At 35.1% G+C, this 22,138-nt stretch overlaps 1 protein-coding gene across 4 annotated transcripts in view; it reads left to right on the top strand.

Annotated features, from left to right (window-relative positions):
- SPOCK3 (SPARC (osteonectin), cwcv and kazal like domains proteoglycan 3) overlaps nt 1–22,138 on the top strand; it is a 488,708-nt gene that overhangs the window by 298,671 nt on the left and 167,899 nt on the right. For all 4 annotated transcript variants that reach the window (XM_023252691.2, XM_023252693.2, XM_023252690.2 and 1 more), the window contains one exon: nt 16,866–16,989. In XM_023252691.2, the coding sequence (XP_023108459.1) occupies nt 16,866–16,989 (124 nt within the window). The remainder of the gene's footprint in view (nt 1–16,865; nt 16,990–22,138) is intronic.

Consider the following 22,138-nt stretch of genomic DNA (forward strand, 5'->3'; position numbering starts at 1 on the left):
ATGCTTGCCAATCTTCCGTGCTACAATCCACAGCATAGTTCCTTATCTAAACCTGGATGTCCGGATAATATACCAATAGGATCAAAATAAGCCAAAGGCTTCTTTGCCTATTTACTACCAAATCCTAAGTAATTCAAGTTTTAATTTTATCAAACCAGTGCAAACAAAATAAACAAACGAACAAAACCCAAGGAAATAAACTTCCTGTAAGAAACACAGTGTGCACAAATATTGTTATTTGATCGAAAGTCCACAGCTGAGTTGCAGTAGATTAGGCTCCCCATTTCACCTTCTCTTCAGTATAGAAGGATAGTGGCCGACTTTCAGGAGAGTTTCTTCCAGGCCAGTTTAAGTTAGTCTTGTCATCCTTGTGATCTGACAGCTAAAGATTCACAAACCTTTTGTTCAGCCCAGCAGTTGCACTCTTCAGGCTTTGATCTGTAAAATAACAGTAAACGTGATAAATCATTAGCCATCATTGTAGTCCTTGAAGGCAGCACTAATGGGGGACTTGGGAAATGTAGAGTGCTCTTTGTCTGCTGTGTATTTTATTGCCCTTAAATGGTCCAGAAGAAGAAGAAGAAGAAGAAGAAGAAGAAGAAGAAGAAGAAGAAAAGCTGTCAGAAGCGCAAGAGAGACTGTGGCAAAGTATCTGTCAGAGGAAATTAGCATGAGATTGTAGATTAAATAGATTTTATTATTCTAAAAAGTTAAGTGAGAAAAAAATGCAGTAAATTTGAAATGTTTTTAAGAGTTAAAGTATTATTGAAAAGGAGACGCTATATAAATCACTCTTCGCCATACAGTTGTGAAGAGGAAAGTTGTTCCTTTCCTGATGCTTGCTTCATAGATGATTAGTGGAGAGCATGTTAAAAAAAAAGGGGTCAAGGTGCTTGGGTGGCTCAGTCGGTTGAGTGTCTGAATTGGGCTCAGATCATGATCTTGCAGTCTGTGAGTTCAAGCCCCGCATCGGGCTCTGTGCTGACAGTTCGGAGCCTGGAGCCAATTCCGGATTCTGTGTCTCTCTCTCTCTCTCTCTGCCCCTCCCCCGCTCATGCCCTGTCTCTCTCTGCCAAAAATAAATAAACATTAAAAAAAAAAGTGTTCTCGATAGACTGACCCTGCTGAGGGAAATAATTAAAATGCCCTTGTGGCGTTTCTTTATCCTATAGTATAAAATAATTGGTAGGAAAAATAAGGCTTTTGTTTGAAACCAGAGACAATTTTATTGTTTTATTCTATTCAAATTGACTGGCTTTTTTTTAAGTGTATTTATTTATTTTGAAAGAGAGAGTGTGAGTGAACAGGAGAGGGGCAGAGAGATGGGGGGGATAGAGAATCCTAAGCAGGCTCCGTTCTGTCAGTGCAGAACCTATCTTGGGGCTCAATTTCACAAACCTGGGATCATGACCTGAAATGAAATCAAGTCGGACCATTAACCTCTTAACCGACTGAGCCACCCAGGTACCCCAAATTTACTGGCTTTTTTCCCCAACAGTTCAATCATTTATTTATTTTCTAAATAAATTGTTTTTAATTTAATTTAATTTAATTTAATTTAATTTAATTTATTTAATTTTTTCTCTTCCAAATTTTTATTTAAGTTCTAGTTAGTTAACATATACTGTAATATTGGTTTCAGGAGTAGAATTTAGTGATTCATCACTTACATATAACACCCAGTGCTCATCACAAGTGCCCTGCTTAATGCCCATCACCCATTTAATCTTTCTCCACCATCTCCCTTCCAGTAACCCTCAGTTATTTCTCTATTGTTAAGAGTCTCTTGCACAGTTAGAGTGGCTAAAATGAACAAATCAGGAGACTATAGAATGCTGGAGCGGATGTGGAGATTAAAAATAGATCTACCCTATGACCCAGCAATAACACTGCTAGGAATTGCTGATGCATAGGGGTACTTGTACCCCAATGTTTATAGAAGCACATTCAACAATAGCCAAATTACGGAAAGAGCCTAGATGTCCATTAACTGATGAATGGATAAGTTATTGTGGTTTATATACACAATAGAATACTACTTGGCAATGAGAAAGAATTAAATATGGCCCTTTGTAGCCACATGGATGGAACTGGAGAGTGTTACGCTAAGTGAAATAAACCATACAGAAAAAGACAGATACCATATGTTTTCACTCTTAGGTGGATCCTGAGAAACTTGGCAAAGGACCATGGGGGAGGGGAAGGGGAAAAAAAAGCTAAAGAAGGAGGGAGACAAACCATAAAAGACTCTTAAAACCTGAGAATAAACTGATGGTTGATGGAGGGTGGGAGGGAGGGGAAAGTGTGTGATGAGCATTGAGGAGGGCACCTGTTGGGATGAGCACTGGGTGTTGTATGGAAACCCATTTGACAATAAATTTCATATTGAAAAAATATGAAAAAAAATAATAAAATAAAATATTAAATAAATAAAATAAAACGTTAAAAAAAAGAGTCTCTTGCAGTTTGCTTCCCTCTTCCCCCCCCCATTCCATATCTTCATCTATTTTTTCCCTAAATTCCACATATGAATGAAACCATGTGGTAATTGTCTTTCTCTGACTGACTTACTACACTTAGCATGATACACTCTAGCTCCATCCACGTGTTGCAAATGGCAAGATTTCATTCTTTTTCATGGTTGAGTCATATGGCAAGCCATAATGACTTTTAACAAAGACTTACTTTGCAAATAATTTATAACAAGTTTATCTAGTAAGAAAATAATGCTGTAGAATTTCTGCTTAAGTACAAATAGAGCTAAGATAAGAAAATAGGAACCACGCATAGTGTTCAACCAGGGAGCCCTATTCTCTCTCTCCTAGTTCCTCCCCTGGTCCCTTCCTCCTTTTGTTTTCTTTCTTGTTTGCTTTCTTTCACACACCCAGTCAATGGAATTTACCAATTACTTACTTTGTTTCAGGCTCAGGGAAGCATACTGGAGAAAGAAAGAGGAGTTGTGATTAAAAGGTGAAAAGATTCATGGAAAAAAAAGAGAGCGTTTATAAAATTTTGGAAAAGATAAGCAGAGTAAGAAAAGAGAAAATTATTGGGCCTATAGAACAAAGTCCATGGACCACACTTTCTGACACAGATTCCTGGTACAATGCAATTGCTTCTCTCCTGTGAAACCTGGATGTCATGGGGACTATATTGTTCCCTATCACATGACACTTAGTCCACTTAACTACTATTCTCTTTCAACTTGTCCCCAATGACCACTACTCCTAAATGCAAAAAAAAAAAAAAAAAAAAAAAAAAAAGACATCCCCATTACCTTTATCGCTTGTTCTTCTGCCAATCAAATCGAAGTCAGATGAGGCACGTTGACATGGGACTATTGTTTTTATTGTCTAACTATAAAATGGCAACTTTACCATTTTCCACCCTTCACGACTCGAACACTCAGTTTTCCTAACAAAAATAAAGTGAAAAATTAAAATGGTGGCGTAATTCACTGAGACATAGGGTGAGTTTAAAGTACATAGATTGGGGGGCGCCTGGGTGGCGCAGTCGGTTAAGCGTCCGACTTCAGCCAGGTCACGATCTCGCGGTCCGTGAGTTCGAGCCCCGCGTCAGGCTCTGGGCTGATGGCTCAGAGCCTGGAGCCTGTTTCAGATTCTGTGTCTCCCTCTCTCTCTGCCCCTCCCCCGTTCATGCTCTGTCTCTCTCTGTCCCAAAAATAAACAAACGTTGAAAAAAAATTAAAAATAAATACATAAATAAATAAATAAATAGATAAATAAATAAATAAAGTACATAGATTGGGAAGCCCAGAACTGTTTTCTATTCACGGAAGAACAAGTTCGATCTGAGCGTGTTTCTGTGGTTGAGATGGAGGACATACTTGCAGAGTAACACAGCCTTGTGATAGTTGAAGGACAATATGTAAGTCCCAAGATATTGCCATGGACTATACATTCTTCCTTTAGATGTAAAGGGGCTCATTAGAGTAATCGTAGGACAAAACACACTCTAAGTGTGAATATCTGCATAGGAACGAGTAAGACATCTCTCTAAAGCAGAAACCCCATTACTATAATTCCTTTGTTATGAGAAAGATAAAAATCTCTCCTTGCAAGTATCTTTCCTGTAGTATCCTGAATGGTTGCCACAAAGATATGTTCATATCCTAATTCCCAGAATCTGTATTATCTTTTATGACAAAAGAGTGAATATTACTTTATATGGCAAGAGTTGTGATTAAGTTAAAGATCTTGAGAGGAGGAAATTATCTGAGATTACTGGAGTGGATCTTAAATACAATCAGAATGTGTCCTTTTAAGAGAGAGCCATAGGGAGTTTTGACACAGACCCAAAGGGGAGAAGACCCTGTGTAGAAGGAGCAGAGAGAGATGGGTCAAAAGCCAAGGAATGACAGTTATCACCTAGCGCTTCCCAAGAGAGTCTTGATTTTAGTTCAGGGAAACAGTTTTTGACTTTTGGCATCCATAACTATGAGAGATTAAACTTCTGTTGCTTTACTTTTTAACATTTTTTGAATGTTTATTTATTTTTGTGTGTGTGTATGTGTGTGTGTGAGAGAGAGAGAGAGAGAGAGAGAGAGAGAGAGAGAGAGAAACAGAGCATGAGCTGGGTAGGGACAGAGAGAGGGAGACATGGAATCTGAAGCAGACTCCAGGCTCTGAACTGCCAGCACAGATCCTGATGTGGGGCTCAAACCCACAAACCATGAGATTATGACCTAAGCTGAAGTCAGACACTTAACCGGCTGAGTCACCCAGATGACCCAAACTTCTGTTTTAAACCAGAAAGTTTTTGGTTATTTGTTACAGCAAACATAGGAAACCAATACATTCCACAATTTTGGAGACTCTATTTCTGGAAGCATGATCTAACCAAATGAAAAGCAGGAATGTGATTAAGCGAATTGCACATAGGTCAAAATGTTTTGGTGTGGTGACTCCAGAGGATGCTGTGCTTAAATTCAATTTATATATAATCCCAGCGGCAATGGAGATGACTTCTGTGGCTGCCCAGCTGCTTGCTTGCGAATGGTGGGACCCAACAGAAGTTAGAAGTATTTTTAGCATGAAAGGTAGGCTGTAAGTGGCTCATTATCTCCCAAACTCAGAGCTAGAAGAAATAGCAGAAGCAGGGAAGGAGTGGGTATCAGGTACAAGCATGTTTCGTACTTGATTAGCTGATGTCATGGGGGCAAAATAGAGACTCAGAACTAGGAGAGCATAAGGAAGGTGGGGTTAAATGAGAATGATAAGCATACGGATAGCTGTTAGAATTCAATTAATAAGGGGATGACGGGTTGGCTGAGTCAAGAGAGCTTGCAACTCTTGATCTCACTATTGTGAGTCGAGCCCCACGTTGGGTGTAGAGATTACTTAAATAAATAAACTTGTAAAAAAGAATATAATTGATAAATAAAATGTCTAAGTTACAAAGGGAGCATGTGAGATACCAAACAAGTGGTGAAAGTGTGCTTAGGGAGTCAGAAAATATTTTGACCTCAAAGGTATGACCTCAACGTCAGTAGGAAGTTGCCAGGTAAACTCTAAGTTGTCCGTATTACTTTTTGGAACATAGGAAAACCTCACTGAAAGCTATGATCATCTTTTTTTCTCCAAACAAATTCTGAGCTTCATGAATTCAATGACTCTACCCATCTGGTACCTCCAGATTGTAAAATACTCTCTGGACACATTGTAAGGTATATCCATGAGTAAATCAATAAACAATATTTAGAAGGGTACATAGCTACTATTTATAGGTTAGAGGATGACAAGTTATTGGGTGAGCTAGTGGTAGTGTTGTAATAATGCCTAATTCAGTTCCTAGGGCATGGTAAGTAGCTGTAACTATAAGTAATAATATACATAAAAATGAGTCATTTATGATAACCTTTTTAATGTCATACACATTATTGAGATGCTTCTAGAGGAAAATGTCCTTGTCTGGCATATATTTTAAATTTATTTATTTAGTTTGAGAGAGAGAGAACCAGTGAGCAAGGGGCAGAGAGAGAGAGGGGGACAGAGGATCCAAAGTGAGCTCTGCTGTCAGTGGAGCGCCCGATGGCAGGGCTTGAACTCACGAAGCAAAGATCATTACCTTGCCAAAGTCAGACGCTTAACCAACTGAGCCACCCAGGCACCCCTTCTCTGACATATCTGATTCTATTCCTTATTACATTAGAAGGGTTAACATATGCTTACTAGTACATGCTTTCAGGACAGGAACTGAATGAAATCTGGTAGAGAAAAAAATACTATGGAATCAACAACTCCAAACTTTCTTTTTAATTTTACTAACTACTTAACTTGAAAAATAAGAGCTAATGTAAGAGCTACTGCATAGTGAAGATTTTATACTCTTAACCTTTCTCTCAGCCTATAAATCAGACTCAGGCAAAAAAAAATGGTAGCTTCTTTCTCCTTTCTTATTTCTGTAACTTTCCTTTTCTAATGAAGCTTTAAGCATGGAGGAGGTCAGTATCAATGACTTTCATAAAACTGACACATGAAGAAAAAGCTGTTTTCCTTCCCTGAACTTTGAATGAAATTTAGTGACTATTTTCTTAAACAAAATATGGTATTTAATTGTTAAATGCTTCTGCAAAAGCCATCAGTTCAATTTGTTGAAGAATAGCCAAAAAATATTTCCTTGTGTTTAGAAAAACAAAAAGAATCAAAAGAATTTTTTTCTTAATCAAGACACACTTTTGGTGTTGAGTTGTAGAAGTTCTTTATATATTTTGGTATTAACACCTTATTGGCTATGCCATTTGCAAATATCTTCTCCCATTCAGTAAGCTTCTTTTTTGTTTTGTTGATTGTTTCCTTTGCTGTGAAGACGCTTTCTCTTTTGATATAGTCTCAATAGTATATTTTTGCTTTTGTCTCTCTTGCATTGAGACATATCTTGAAAAATGTGGTTATGACCGATGTCAGAGAAATTACTACGTTTGTTTTGTTCTAGGATTTTTATGGTTTTAAGTCTGATATTCAGCTTTCTCATCCATTTTGAGTTTATATTTGTGTATTATGTCAGAAGGTGGTCCAGTTGAATTCTTTTGCATTCTTTTATCAGCATCATTTATTGAAAAAAATTGTCTTTATTGCATATTTTAGCCTCCTTTGATATAGATTAATTGACCATATAAGGGTGGGTTTATGTCTAGGCTGTCTATTCTGTTCCATTGATCTATGTGTCTATTTTTGTGCCAGTACCATACTGTATCGATTACCACAGCTTTGTAGTATTCCTTGAAATCTAGAATTGTGATACCTCCAGCTTCATTCTTCTTTTTCAAGATTTCATTGGCTGTTTTGCATTTCTTGTAGTTCTAACCAAATTTTAGTATTATTTGGTTTAGGTCTGTAACGAGATGCTGTTGGTATTTTTGATAAGGATTGCATTGAATCTGCAGATTGCTTTGGGTAGTATGGACATTTTAACACTATTAATTCTTCCATTTCATGGGCATAGAATCAAAAACACAAGAAATAACATGCGTTGGTAGAGTGTGGATTAAAAGGAATCCCTATGCAACGTTGGTAGAAATAGTGTTGCTGTAATAGTATTATATGGTGACAGGTGGCAGCTACTGTGGAAAACAGAATAGCGTTCCTCAAAAAATTATATCATATATAATATGATAAAAATGATAATATGATATGATATGATCCCATATCATATGATAATATGATAAAAATATCATATGATCCAGTAATTCCACTACTGGCTATTTACTCAAGGGTAACAGAAACACTAGTTTGAAATGATATATGCACCTCTATGTTTATTGCACCATTATTTACAATAGATAAGATATGCGGGCAACCTAAATCTCCATCAATAGATGAATGGATAAGGAAAATGTGGCACATATACACATACATATATAAACACATGCATGTACATATATATAAATCTCAGGAAGAAAAAAGAAGGAAATCTTGCCAAATACAGTGGAATATTACACGACCATCAAAAAGGATGAGATCTTCCCTTGTGCAACAACATAGACAGACCTAGAGGGTACTATGCTAAGGGAATCAAGTTATACTGAGAAAGACGATACCATATGATTTCACTCATATATGGCGTCTAAAAGAAAAACAAATGGATAAACAAACCAAGAAAAAACAGAGTCTGCCTATAAATACAAAGAACAAACTGATGGTTGCCAGAAGTCTCTATGATAGTGTTGTATGGTGACAGATGAGCACAGCCTAAAGTATAAACTTGTTTAATCACTATGTTGTACACCTAAAACTAATGTAACATTATGTGCCACCTATACTTAAATAAAAAATACAAATGAAAAGAACAAAAACTACATATTTTGCTATATAAAATACATTTTAAATGATCGAACAGTATTTTCTCACGTGTTTTGATAAATGTTGTATTGTTAGTCATTATCTTCTCGTAAAATATTTTTCTCTTTTTAAGTTGCATATCTGTCACTCTTATTTAAAAAGTGTGAATACATTTTTCCCAAATATAAAATTTCCTTGTTCTACAAGAGTCACCCTCTTCTTGTGAACTCCAATCTTCAAACTTTGTTCAGTGCTGACACTATAGAACTACTTGATGTTAAAGTAATAATGTAGTTAATGTTTGAAAGCTTGCTTTATTTATAAAATTTATAATAATTGAAAAAACAAAGGAATTTCTGAATTATTATCTTAACTATATTAAGCTAGACTTAGTCTAGCTCATTCTCATGTCTGGAATGAAATTATGTCCAGACGTTCTCATGTCTGGAATGAAATTATGCCTGTCGATACAATTTAGATAGAACCAATTCATGTATTAATTCATTAATCTTTGTATTGATTCCCTAAATCAGAATCATATATATGGTGGTGTGTTATATATTACTCTGTATAGATTTCAGTTTTAATCAGCCAGATATGTTCTCTAGACAACACTTATTGGTGTAGATCTTTTTTTTTTTTTTAATTTGTTTATTTATTTTAAGGGAAAGAGAGAGAGCAGGGGAAGAGGCACAGAGAGAGGGAGAGAGAGAATCCCAAGCAGGCTCCATGACGTTAGCACAGAGCCTGACATGGGCCTCAATCTCAAGAACGACAAGATCATGACCTGAGCAAAAATCTAGAGGAAAGCTTAACCGACTGAGCCACCCAGGCACCCTGATGTAGATCTTTTTTAAGTACAATTTGAAGTAGTTGTCATTTTTCAGCTGTTAAGTAAAGCTGATCTAGAGATTTGTGAAATACGGGGTTTTCCATGACTTTTGAAACTTTATATGCACATTATGGAAGGGAAAACATTAGTGACAAAGTAAAAAATTGAACACTTGAAGTTCACATCTGTTAATTACAAGCACTAGAAACTTGAGCAAGATAATTAAGCTCTCCCAACCTCCATTTCTAGCTTCAGAATTTGAAGAAAAACACATATTGTATATGATTGCTAAAATAATGAATACTGCAGTATATGTATCTAGCATGTATCCAACCTTTAACTTGTGTCAATAGTTGACTAATTCCTTAAATTATGTTATTTTATTGGTTTCCAAACAAAAAATAACCAGCGTTTCTTCTAATGAATAAATTTACACACACATGTTAATTAGATAATCGGTTTATTATATAAGTTCATGAATTCCCAATCTTTTGAATGTATTTTGCTGACAATAGATTTGTAAACATTTTTAATCCATAATAACTCCCCTAGTGACTAAATCTTACACACTCAAGATCTTTGCAGTTGAATATACCTCTCCATAGTTAAATGGAAAGGGCTTTAGTAATTAAAATGATGTTTGAAATTAATGTGGAAATGGCAAGGATCAAGACCACTACAATCTGAATTTGACATAATCTACATTTTATACATTTTGAGCTTTTAGTAATTCAGCCCATTGGGGGCCAGATTGGAAAAGAGCTTATAAGTGTCATTTATAGTTATAGCTATTTTGAACTTTGTCTTTAATAATCGTGAATATGTTCACTGCCTAATAAAAAATTATTTACTTGAGAGACTGTCATTCAAATATCATTATAACTTGTCCATGATTCAAATCTTGGAATGATTCCATAGCTTTCAAATAAGGTCAGGGAAACATTCTTTGATAGAAAATTAGCCTCACTAATTGGTTTGTTGTGTTAGTAACATCCATGTTCAATTATACTCGTTGTTGTAATAAACCTCACTTAAATTATATTCTACCTAAGTAGCAATATAACTATGCAAAATTATTTTAAGAGTTGTTCAAAGAAGTGTGGGACCTTATAAATTATCCTTGTCTCTTTAAAGTCTAAATTCTGATGTTTAATTTTATTGCTCTGTAAAAAAAATATACTTTCTAAATCACTAATTAACTTGATTTTCTGGCAACATTGCTGAATCATATAAGTTGACTTGGAAGTATGGTTCATAGTGAAATTTATTACTACAATCAATTTTTAGAACGTATTCAATTTATGCAATGCATAGTTCTTAAAGATACATTTTATTAATTATTCCTGTCACTGAATTTTGAAATACATGTACAAGTGAGCTCTTTCTATGAATCTTAGTTCTTTGTAAAATATATGGAGTAAGTGAATTTTCTGTTCATATTGCAAAATAAGCTATACCAACTTATTTTTACATAATATCTGTAGTTTAGTAGCCATAGTTAATAATGTTTTCTAAGATAAATAAATGTTTGTTTTGTATTTGTTGAATATGTCTTTTTACTTAAAATTAAAATTGATTGCTTATGCCTTGCTTCATTCCTTAAATTACTGCTACACACAGTACAAAAATCATAGGATCCCAATAGTTGCAACTACACTTTTAGTAAGTTCTGCATAGGGTTTTCCAGCATTCATGTAACTGTGTTGCCCTAAAAGATAATTTCCTCCACCTTGTTAATACCGTTTGCCTTTTTCTAAGACTCATGACAAAAGAAGTAATAAGAGCAGCCTCATTTTTTTGGAGTTATAACCAATAGGGAAAGAATCATAAGTTGTTAGTCAATGACTTAAGAATTGTTGCACAAGTCTGACAGAACTTAAAATAACTGATTGCCCAAAGGAATTGAAATGTTGGGTGTGTTAACCAGACAGGAAATACATCACATCAGGCTGCCCTCAGTTGAGGTATTCAAGAGTATCTGTTTTATCAGATTATAATAAAATTGTTTTGTTGGAAAAAAGTTAAATTACTGTAAGTGCACATAGAAAGAAGCAAATACACTTAAGAAACTAGGACATAAATGCTGACGATTCCCCTTCTAAGGTAAATATATAATAAATTGGCATTTATTTTGCTTGCATATTTATGGCCAAAGAATTGAGAATTTATAATGTATGATGCCAGGCTTAGGGAATACAGAGCTTTAGAAAAATATATAATTATTTATAGTATAAATACGATATATTATTTTCCTTTATGATTATTGATGTTTTGTGATACTGTAATACAAGTATTATTTGATTCTTGGCTATACTTTCATAGAAATCGTGCCTCTTTAAACACAGCTGTACTTTATCTTCCCTCTTTCATTAGTTATCCCAAGACTGGACTTCCTCCACACCTTTCCTTTGCTACCTTGAAATAGCTGAAGTTTGCAACTTCAGCATTTCTATCTGTCTCTTGGCCTACTCAACATCATCCTTCACACCATAATGATGTATTTGTTTCACTTCATAACACTGTCAAGTCCTAAAATCATAACATATGGCCCGTATGCACTGCCTATGCTTCTAATTTTTGAGTGCCTTTGTATAAGTAATTTTATAAAAGATTTATAGACTCATCGAATGCTCAAGATCAAATGATCCATACTGATGAAGCTTAGTATTGTATAAATGAAGAAATTAAGACCCAGGGAGGTCACTGACTTGTCAAGACTGATTAATGACATGGCCGTGTATAAAAATTAAATCAGATTGGAATGAGATTTTTTTTTTCTACTAACCATTTTGGTAACATCATTTGTGCTCTTTCGAAAATCAATGGAAATCCTAAAACGTGGACATTGTGTTTAAATTATATGGTTAAAATGAGCAAAATGATTAACTAGACAGAAAACCACAGAGACTGTGATTGAATAAACAGATGTAGCAGTAATTAACGTGCTAGTTACTAGAGAAATAAAAGACTGCTGAGCTTTCACGGGTAACCACTGCTTCCAGTCTTACACGAAGACTGGGAGACCAGAGTGAATGGTAGGTAACTCAGGAGCACAGGAGACAGTTCAGGTAATAAATAGTTGATAAAATTTAACTGCCTCAGAATAAGTCATGTAAAGGAGCACTAGCAATAGTATAAATTCTTTTTGGTAGTTTAATTTTCCAGCTACTAGCAACACAATAACAGGTGTATTGGTATGAAACTAACCTAGTGCCTGAATGGTGGAATATTTAAATAAGAAGATTTCAAGAAAAATCCTTGACTTTGTGCATCATAGAGTATCGTTTAATTACTTCATTTATTTGGGTTCAAATATACAAGTTTTTGCTCATTAAGGGGAAGGATTATGGCTATATAGGATGCCATGATAAAGTCAGTAAATAAATTTTTAACTCAAATCTTCAAAAATTGAAGTATCTATTTTGGAAAAATAGTTACCGTAAAGGTAGACCTTTAAGACATTTATTTTAGCAGAGTTGCTATTGGAAGAGTAATTTCTAAATAATTTCAGAATTTTGCAGCCAGCTTGAGCTTGCCCTTCATTAATGGGAGCAAATTTTATTGCCCTACTTGAGAATAGTTCAAAATAATTAACTGCAAGATGCTGGGGGTGACTAATTCAGTTGAATATCTGGCTCTTGATTTTGGCTCAGTTCATGATCTCAAGGCTCGTGAGTTGGAGCCCCTCATCCAGATCTGCACTGACAGCATGGAGCCCGCTCGGGAGTTTCTCTTTCCCTCTCTCTGCCCCTCCCCACCTCACAGAATAATATGCCAGTGATGCTTTTGCTTATGCTGGTTTCTTACCTGTCATTCCTCCTGCCACAGTGCCAGACTCTCATGCCCGTAACCGGAGCCGGCTCTACCTTTTTCTTAGCCCTTCACTTTGCCCATCTTGGTCTGTACATTGAGTGCCATGATTTTGTCTCTCACTTAGGAACATGATTGTTCTTCCTTAAATAGGACCTTCAAACTATAATTAAAAGTCAAACAAACAAACAAAAGAATCTCCACTTACATGTAACTGTATGTTTACATATGACATACACCGCATAGATACCAACTTAAGTCCTAGAAATTTTCGGTTATAACTTCATCTACTTCACGAACTTTCCTAAGAACAAGACACATATTTTAATAAACAAGACTGTGAGTAATGTGAATTCTGAGGAACATTCCTGATGCCAAACCAAAAAAAATTCTAAATCACATGATATCTTTGATAACATAGAGTCAGGGATGCAAAAATGTCTTTCCTGGTGAACAGTGAGTGGAGACACAGCTAGCTGACAGAGTGAGCGCTGCTTAGCACGAAAGGGAACCATATATATGTCCTATCGTGAGATGTCGGCAAAGCCTTGCCCAACTCCTACCTTTAGAAATAATCAGCATTGGGGCGCCTGGGTGGCGCAGTCGGTTAAGCATCTGACTTCAGCCAGGTCACGATCTCGCGGTCCGTGAGTTCGAGCCCTGCGTCAGGCTCTGGGCTGATGGCTCAGAGCCTGGAGCCTGTTTCCGATTCTGTGTCTCTCTCTCTCTCTCTGCCCCTCCCCCGTTCATGCTCTGTCTCTCTCTGTCCCAAAAATAAATAAATGTTGAAAAAAAAATTAAAAAAAAAAAAAAGAAATAATCAGCATTGCTCAACTCCTAAAGCCTTTATTAACAATGCAGTTTATTTGTCCCTGAGTGTTTCCTCTGTTATATCACTTATTTTCATGTGTAAATCCCTTATTATTTCAATTCTAGATGTTTTGATTTTTGAAATAAAGAATTTACATCCCAGAATGTACTGACCCAGAATGACTGGCTGGGTCAGTAGAGTGTATGATTCTTAATCTCGGGGTAGTGAGTTTGAGCCCCCATTTTGGGTGTAGAAATTACTTAAGCATAAAATAATCATTAAAAAACCTTTAAAAATGTACATGCCTTATTTTTGTACATCTGGTGATTCTCATTAGTACATTGTTAATTGATTTTTGAATTTGTAGAAATATTTTTTTTCAAATAAGATTCCTAGAAATTCATTTGTATTTGTACCTTAATTACAATGTGAATCCATGCCTGGAAAACCCCTATTCTATACTGCCCTTTAAAATGTAATTTGTCTTTCTACAGAAAATTAAATAAACAATTAATATTCTTCATGTGTGAGTCACATCAAACAGTTTGAGATGATTTAAGAACACATAAAAACTATAATATTTAGAATTTCAAATTTCAAATTTAGGCTCATGTTTTCTAGACTGTTTTGTTAAATACAAAATTTATTTTATAAAGACGATCTTATGATGACAAAATGCTAAGGGATTTCTTTTGGATATAGTGAGTATAGTAAAATTTTCATGATTCCTTGCTCCTTCTCTATGTGTTATGGTATGAATATATTAAACATGAATTCTGGTTAGCTTATCCCATCTAATGCATTTATTTAAAAGTAAGCATAACTAAATACTCTACTGGCTTAGGAAATGGTAGAGTTTGGCATCAACTCTTATTCAAAATCATGGTGCAAGTGTATGCAATACAATATATAATATTTATAATGTTGATGATACTTGAGCAAATTCTAACCAGGATGAAGTCTAAATAAAAAATATCATTTTTTATGGATGCACATTAGGAATTTGAAAGTGTTTAGTGTTCAGCAATGCTGGCTTTGGAGGAAATAAAGATAACCAAAGTGTGTGTGTGTGTGTGTGTGTGTGTGTGTGTGTGTGTGTGTTTTAACCTCCAAACCTATTTTACAAGTCAATTGCAATTTCACTGATTAAGAAGTCATTACAAGAATTTCTAATAAATCTTTAAATTTTTAAAAAGATTTTACTTCTCTATATATTTATTCTTTGAATTAAATGTGAAAGGTCTCCTAATGAATCATAAAATGTATGTTAATAAAACCAAGTCATTAGTATAACAATCTTTTAGTTTCTATAGTTTATTAGGGTTTTTTTTAAGTTCTCTATGGTATGAATGGAAAATGAGGTGAATTGAAAAGATATAATTTATGTATAGTATATGTATACACACATATGTACATATATCCCAAATCATACAGCTTCTTCTAATAAAATACTTTTTTTTAAACTTTTTTTAATGTTTATTTATTTTTGAGAGAGAGAGAGAGAGGGACAGAGCATGGAGAGTAGAGTGGCAGAGAGGGAGATACAGAATCCGAAGCACGCTCCAGGCTCTGAGCTGTCAGCACAGAGCCTGATGCAGCGCTCAAACTTATGAATCACAAGATCACGACCTAAGCCAAAGTCGGATGCCTAAGGAACTGAACCACCCAGGCGCCCCTAATAAAATAATTTTTATTGATTAGGAACCTGAGCTTGGTAATAATGTCTCCTAAAGTATCTGCATGCATTATTTTGTACTTTATTTTGATTACACAATGTGAAAGAACAATGAAAATAGAATATTCTCCCCCCCGATCCATTTATGTAATTTATAAGTCTTAAAGTGGTATAGAGCAATTTTCCAAGTTTTTCAGCTATTGTTTTAATTCCCATTGGAATTTCATGCCAGCTATTTAATCAGTAATAGTAGCATGGTTAATTTTCCCATTTTATCTCTTATGAGATGAACTCTGTGGCCAGGCAGAATTTTATGGCAGTTTTTTGGAAAAAAAAAAGTGACAAAATTAAAATAAAGAGAAGCGTTTGGAGCTATGATAGCTTCATGAAAAATTTTGAGAGAAGCAAGGTTGTTGGGTGGGGGGAAGAGAGGATAAAAACCTTTTCTCAATGTCCATCCAAATTTTACCAAATTTGAAACACATAGTTTGAACTTCTTTCCCTATAATGGAAACTAGTATCATATTTCTGAATAGTATTTTGGGATTACGTTTGTGTAAGTGTGATTTAATTTGTGAAAACAAGAAAGCAATTGGAAGCAAAATGTTTCTAGTAAAACATCTTTTCTCATCATGATAGACACATGGAATTATTCTCTCTATAAACAATTTTAATGAATAAGAGTTACTACTGATTGACTAAAAGATTTCTAAGTATTAAATATTTTTGCATAAATTCCCTGTTGCTTTGCTTCTTATTTTTAAGCATTTTACCCTCTCTATGTAAATTGTTCACACAAATAGGCAGAGCAATAAGTAGCTTAATCAAAAAGAAAAAACAAGTAATTCTATGTGTAGGTAGCAGAAGAGAATGGGTTTTCCCAAGTTATTCTAGATAAAAGCCTAATGGATCTATTTTGAGGTATTTCTACACAATAAAAAGAGGAGTGGCGATCACTAAACCTACTAATTTGGCATTCTAAATTTTAGTCATTGCTGGAAAAGTTCTTTATTGCTTTTTTCTCTCAAAGTAAGCGGCTCTTATTTTCAGGCACTTTGGGTATACCTGGTGAATTAGGTGTTCTTTTTCTGCTACTGTTCTTAATAGAATAGTTCTTTACTGCCAAACAATTTTCTCTTCTGTTTCTGGGATTATGAAAAACACATCACAGCTATAAGCTACACACACAAATTCTATATGCTGAAACATAACTATTGTCTACACAATATTTTAAAGGAATACCTTCTTATTTATTATGGGAAAATCTTAATATATGACATAGAAGATTATGATGAAGAGTACCATATTAAGTTTACCGATGATAATATATCTTCAGGAGCTGGAATGACAGTGGAGAAAAGACATGATGCTAATGTAAATTTATGTACTTAAAAAACGTACTAAGTGTGGTTATTGTTGCTGTTGTTGTTTTAACAGTGCGAAGGATGCAGGAGTGGGACACAAACAATGGAGGGGTCCCATATCGTCCACCTGCAAGCAGTGCCCAGTGGTCTATACCAACCCAGTGTGTGGTTCAGATGGTCATACCTACTCTTCCCAGGTAAAGGCAATTATAGTCATTTATTATGAAATGCGTAATGTGTATTTATCATTAAGTGAATAAAATTACTAGTTCTCCCATGTGGTCATCCAAATGATTCATTTGTCTTTTAAAAAAGTGCAAATAATCTCATCGGTTTGGAATCTGATTTCATATGTATTTGTTTCTCTTATATCAGACTTTTCAAAGTTTGAAATACTAAAATTGTGAACATTCTGCACACTCAAGTAAAAAAAAAAAAAACAACATATCCTGGGACACCTGTGTGGTTCAGTCGGTTGAGTGTCCCACTCTTGGTTTTGGCTCAGGTCTTGATCCCAGGGTGGTGGGATTGACCCTACATCCGGCACCTCACTAGGTGTGGGGCTCAAGATTCTCTGTCTACCCCCCTCTCCCCTGCTGGCACTCGCTCTAAAAAAAAAGAAAGAAAAAGAAAAAAAAAGAAAAGAAAGTAAAGGGAAGGAAAGGAAAGGAAGGGAGGAGAAGGGAAGGGAAAGAAAGGAAAGGAAAGAAAAAAGAAGGAAAGAAAAGAAAAAAGAAAAGAAAAAGAAAAGCAACATTTCCTTTGTTGCTACTTTGAAAGAGGTCAGAAATGGAAGCATGTCATATGATAATGTTAAAAATTATTATGAGTATAACAACAATAGCAGCTACAATCTGTCATTATCATTAGTTCTTTTATCTCGTTATTTCCTATAGTATTACTTTTAATCCCCCCAAATCCCTTTTAACAAATGAGAAAACTAAAGATCAGAAAGATATGGCAAATTTCACATATTTATTGACATTGAAACCAAGATGTGTTTCCATCTCTGATTCAGTGTCTCTGTTCTCTCTTCTACATTATTCTGCCTCTTGATTTGGTGTCCTGTATTATTTAAATATATAGGAGCTTTTAAGAACTTTACCTAATAAGATACTGATAAGTTTTCTTTGATTATGTGACAGAAGAGAATGTAGGCTCACAAGCTCTTACATGAAACTTTGGGGCCAGGTAAATTTATGAATTTAGATTTTTTAAAAAATATTTTTAAAAAGATAATGTCGCATGTTGTGTTGTGTTCCCCATGGAAACTTGCCCTATAATTTTAAACACAATAATATCTCATTAAGAAACTATATGAATATTCACATTAAAAAGGATACATGAAAAGTGTAAAATAACTTTACCTCAATTCATATCTGAGTTTGCTTACTGTTAAGGGAGCTCCAAAAATTGTTGGCTACCTGAACATTTTGTTTTGTAGATACCTCTTTATGAACCATCCCTTATCATAATATATGTGTCTTCACAACTTAAACTTGCATTTATAATCCTAACCTTAATAATAGCACTGCAGTGTTAAGACGTATTCATTCAGTCAGTAAATAAATACATAGTACTTATTTGGTGCTTACTACTGTGTATCTTGGTGAAGGTGCCATGTGCTTATTTGCTGAAGTTTTATAGGTGTATAATGCTAGGAGAGAACAGAGAATGGTACCGGTTATCTCAATATGACCTTGATCTTGGTGAATTTAGCCTGGTCCAGAATCTCAGCTTTGCAAGTTAAGAAAATTCATGCTTTCAGCACAAGGGAGAATGAATTTATCTCATATTATGTAATCCTACTTGACAATGTAAATCATTATACTGATTTATTCAATGACAATGAAGGCTGAAGATTATAACATTCAGATTGGTGGGTAGAGCTACATGGCAAACAAAGTTTAATCTTAATTGTACTTGATGAACATTGATGGTTGAACAAGTTGAATCAAGGAAGAGATTGGAGTTTCTACTGGCATCTAGCTAGGATAAACTTACGTCTCTCTCGACATTAGAAACATGTGCTGGAGGAACTAGTATGTTTGTGTCCAGGGTGTCCCTAGAGCGTGCTAACATTAATCCACCACCTCGTTGTTTGGGACTGTCTTAGGGATGCTCCTAGTAGATGATAAGTTCTATAATTTAGTTTTACAAAACACAAAGTTACAATCATGAATGATGTCTTCCTTTCGAGACCGTAAGGGAGGACTTGCTTGATGATTTTGGATAAACACAATTATATCCCCACTCAGGATTAAATATACCTATCATAAGTAGGTTAAGTCACATATGCTTCCAATGCCATGAGGTTTCTCCATTGTTCTTTGTACTGAGCACCCTGTGAAGCCTCAACTTACAAATCATTTTCAGTGACTTTATGAATATTGTTAATGAAACCATTGTAATCCATTGAATTGTAACCATTCTGAGTGATCCATTGAATTCTAAACTATTGCATTATTATTTTAATATTTATTTGCATATATATCATTCTAAATACATGCCTTGTTGATACAAGATGAAGTGAAAAGAATGTGGTTCAAATGAATATGAGCTTTTAATAAACCCCAATCACCATCCTCATTTCTGTTGATTCTAATTTAACTTGGTGATTTTTTGCCTATGGACCACCAATACTAATCTTACAGCAATGAGGCTTGGCTGTATAAAACAATGCAAACTAAATGAAGATCTTATCCCAGTAAGACCTAACATTAAATAATCCTTAATAATAATTTTGGGAAGTTTATTGGATTTGAAATTCAAAATAAGGCCTTCATCTTTTAATTTTACTTTTCTGTAAGACAAAGCCCAAAGCTGTTTAGGTACTGGATCAAGAACAAAGACCACAGAGGCTAATGCCTTCTTCAAAAATTAATTTTATTATTTCTCAGCATCTGCTTATCAGGAGATGAAAACAGAAGACTGGTGCAGGGGTCAAAGGATATTTATTTTGGCTCTTGGATCACTCAATTTTGTCAATACACTAAGCAAATTCTGACAGGGGAGCCTTAAACAGCTTTGGGGTAGTTCATAGGCATTGGAACTCACATTAATTATGTTCTCCAAATTCTAGGTTTAGTATGGACCATGAAGCCCCTTGCTTGAGGTTTCTAATCCATCAGCTAAGTATTTCTGATATGTTAAACACTGGTCATTTCTCTGCATCCTCACCAATATTCTATTGTTACCTGAGTTTTTTATTTTACTGTTTATTTATTTTTGAGAGAAGCAGAGGCATAGAATGAGTGGGGAAGAGCAGAGAGAGAGAGAGAGGGAGATACAAAATCTGAAGCAGACTCCAGGCTCTGAGCTATCAGCACACAGCCCAACATAGCTCTAGAACTCATGGACCACACGATCATGACCTGAGCTGAAGATAGATGCTTAACCAACTGAGCCACCCAGGAGCCCCTGAGTTGTTAATTTTAGTCATTCTTCCAGGTGTGAGGTGGTATCTCATTGTGGTTTTGCTTTGTGTTTCCCTGCTGATGAGTGATTTTTTCATGTGTCTGTTAACCATCTGGATGTCTTCTTTGGAAAAGTGACTGTTCATGTCTTTTGCCCATTTCTTCACTGGTTTTTGGGGTGTTGAGTTTGATAAATTCCTTGCATATTTTGAACCTTTTATCTGATATGTCATTTGCAAATATCTTCTTCCATTCCATCAGTTGGCTATTAGTTTTGTTGATTATTTCCTTAACTGTGCAGAAGTTTTTTTTTTTTTTTGTTTTTTGTTTTTTGTTTTTATGTTGATGAGGTCCCAATAGTTCATTTTTGCTTTTGCTTCCCTTGCCACTGGAAACATGTCTAGTAAGAACACGTGGCTGAGGTCAAAGAGATTGTTACCTGTTTTGTCCTCTAGGATTTTGATGGCTTTCTGTCTTACGTTTAGATCTTTCATCCATTTTGAATTTATTTTTGTGTGGAGTGTAAGATTGTGGTCCAGTTTCATTCTTCTGCATGTACAGATTTCCCAACACCATTTGCTGAAGAAACTGTCTTTTTTCCATTATATATTCTTTCCTGCTTTGTCAAAGATTAGTTAGTCATACATTTTGTCCACTTCTGGGTTTTCTGTTCTGTTCCATTAGTCTATATATCTGTTTTCGTGCCAGTACTACACTGTTTTGATGATTACAGCTTTGGAATACAGCTTAAAGTCCAGAATTGTGATGCCTCCAGCTTTGGTTTCTCTTCAACATTGCTTTGGCTATTCAGGGTCTTTTCTAGTTCTGTATAAATTTTGGAATTGCTTGCTATAGCTTTGTGAATAATACTGGTGTTATTTTGATAAGGATTGCATTGGATATGTAAATTCCTTTGGGTAGTATTGACATTTTAATAATATTTGTTCTTCTAATCCATGAACATTGAATGTTTTTCCATTTTTTTGTGTCTTCTTCAATTTCTTTCATAAAGTTTTGCACTGCTGATGGGAATGCACACTGGTGCAGCCACTCTGGAGAACAGTATGGAGGTTCCTCAAAAAATTAAAAATACAGCTCCCCTTTGACCCAGCAATTGCATAAGAAGGTAGTTATCCAAAGGATACAAAGGCACTGATTTGAAGGGGCACATGCACCCCAATGTTTATAGCAGCACTATTCACAATAGTCAAATTATGGAAAGAGCCCAAATGTCCATCAATGGATGAATGGATAAAGAAGATGTGGGTGTGTATGTGTGTGTGTGTGTGTGTGTGTGTGTGTGTGTGTGTGTGTGTGATGGAATATTACTCACTTATCAAAAAGAATGAAATTTTGCAATTTGCAACACGTGGATGAACTAGAGGGTATTATGCTAAGTGAAGTAATTCAGACAAAGATAAATGTCATATGATTTCACTCATATATGAAACTTAAAAAACAAAACATGAACATAGGGGAAGGGAAGGAAAAACAAGATAAATACAGAGAGGGAGGCAAACTATAAGACACTCTTAAATGCAGAAAACAAACTGAGGGTTGCTGGAGGGGTGTTGGATGGGGGGATGGGCTAAATGGATGATGGGCATTAATGAGGGCATTTGTTGGGACCAGCAATGGGTGTTATATGTAAGTGATGAATTGCTAAATTCTACTCCTGAAACCATTACTACACTGTATGTTAACTAGATTGGATTTAAATTAAAAAAAATAATAATACTGACAAGAAGCCAGGTACTATCAGCTCAGGATGTGGGACCCTGAGGATGAAAGCCCAGTGCTGCTTTGCTGGTCTTCTTATGATCTTTCTATATTTTGGTTCCCTTGCATATGGCTGTTTGTTTTATGACTACAAACAATATTCCTTCAGATTCTATTTTGGACCCACAATGCTTCCTCATTAACTTCAGCT

The sequence above is a fragment of the Felis catus genome, chromosome B1 (genome assembly GCF_018350175.1).
Source record: "Felis catus isolate Fca126 chromosome B1, F.catus_Fca126_mat1.0, whole genome shotgun sequence".
NCBI lineage: Eukaryota > Metazoa > Chordata > Mammalia > Carnivora > Felidae > Felis > Felis catus.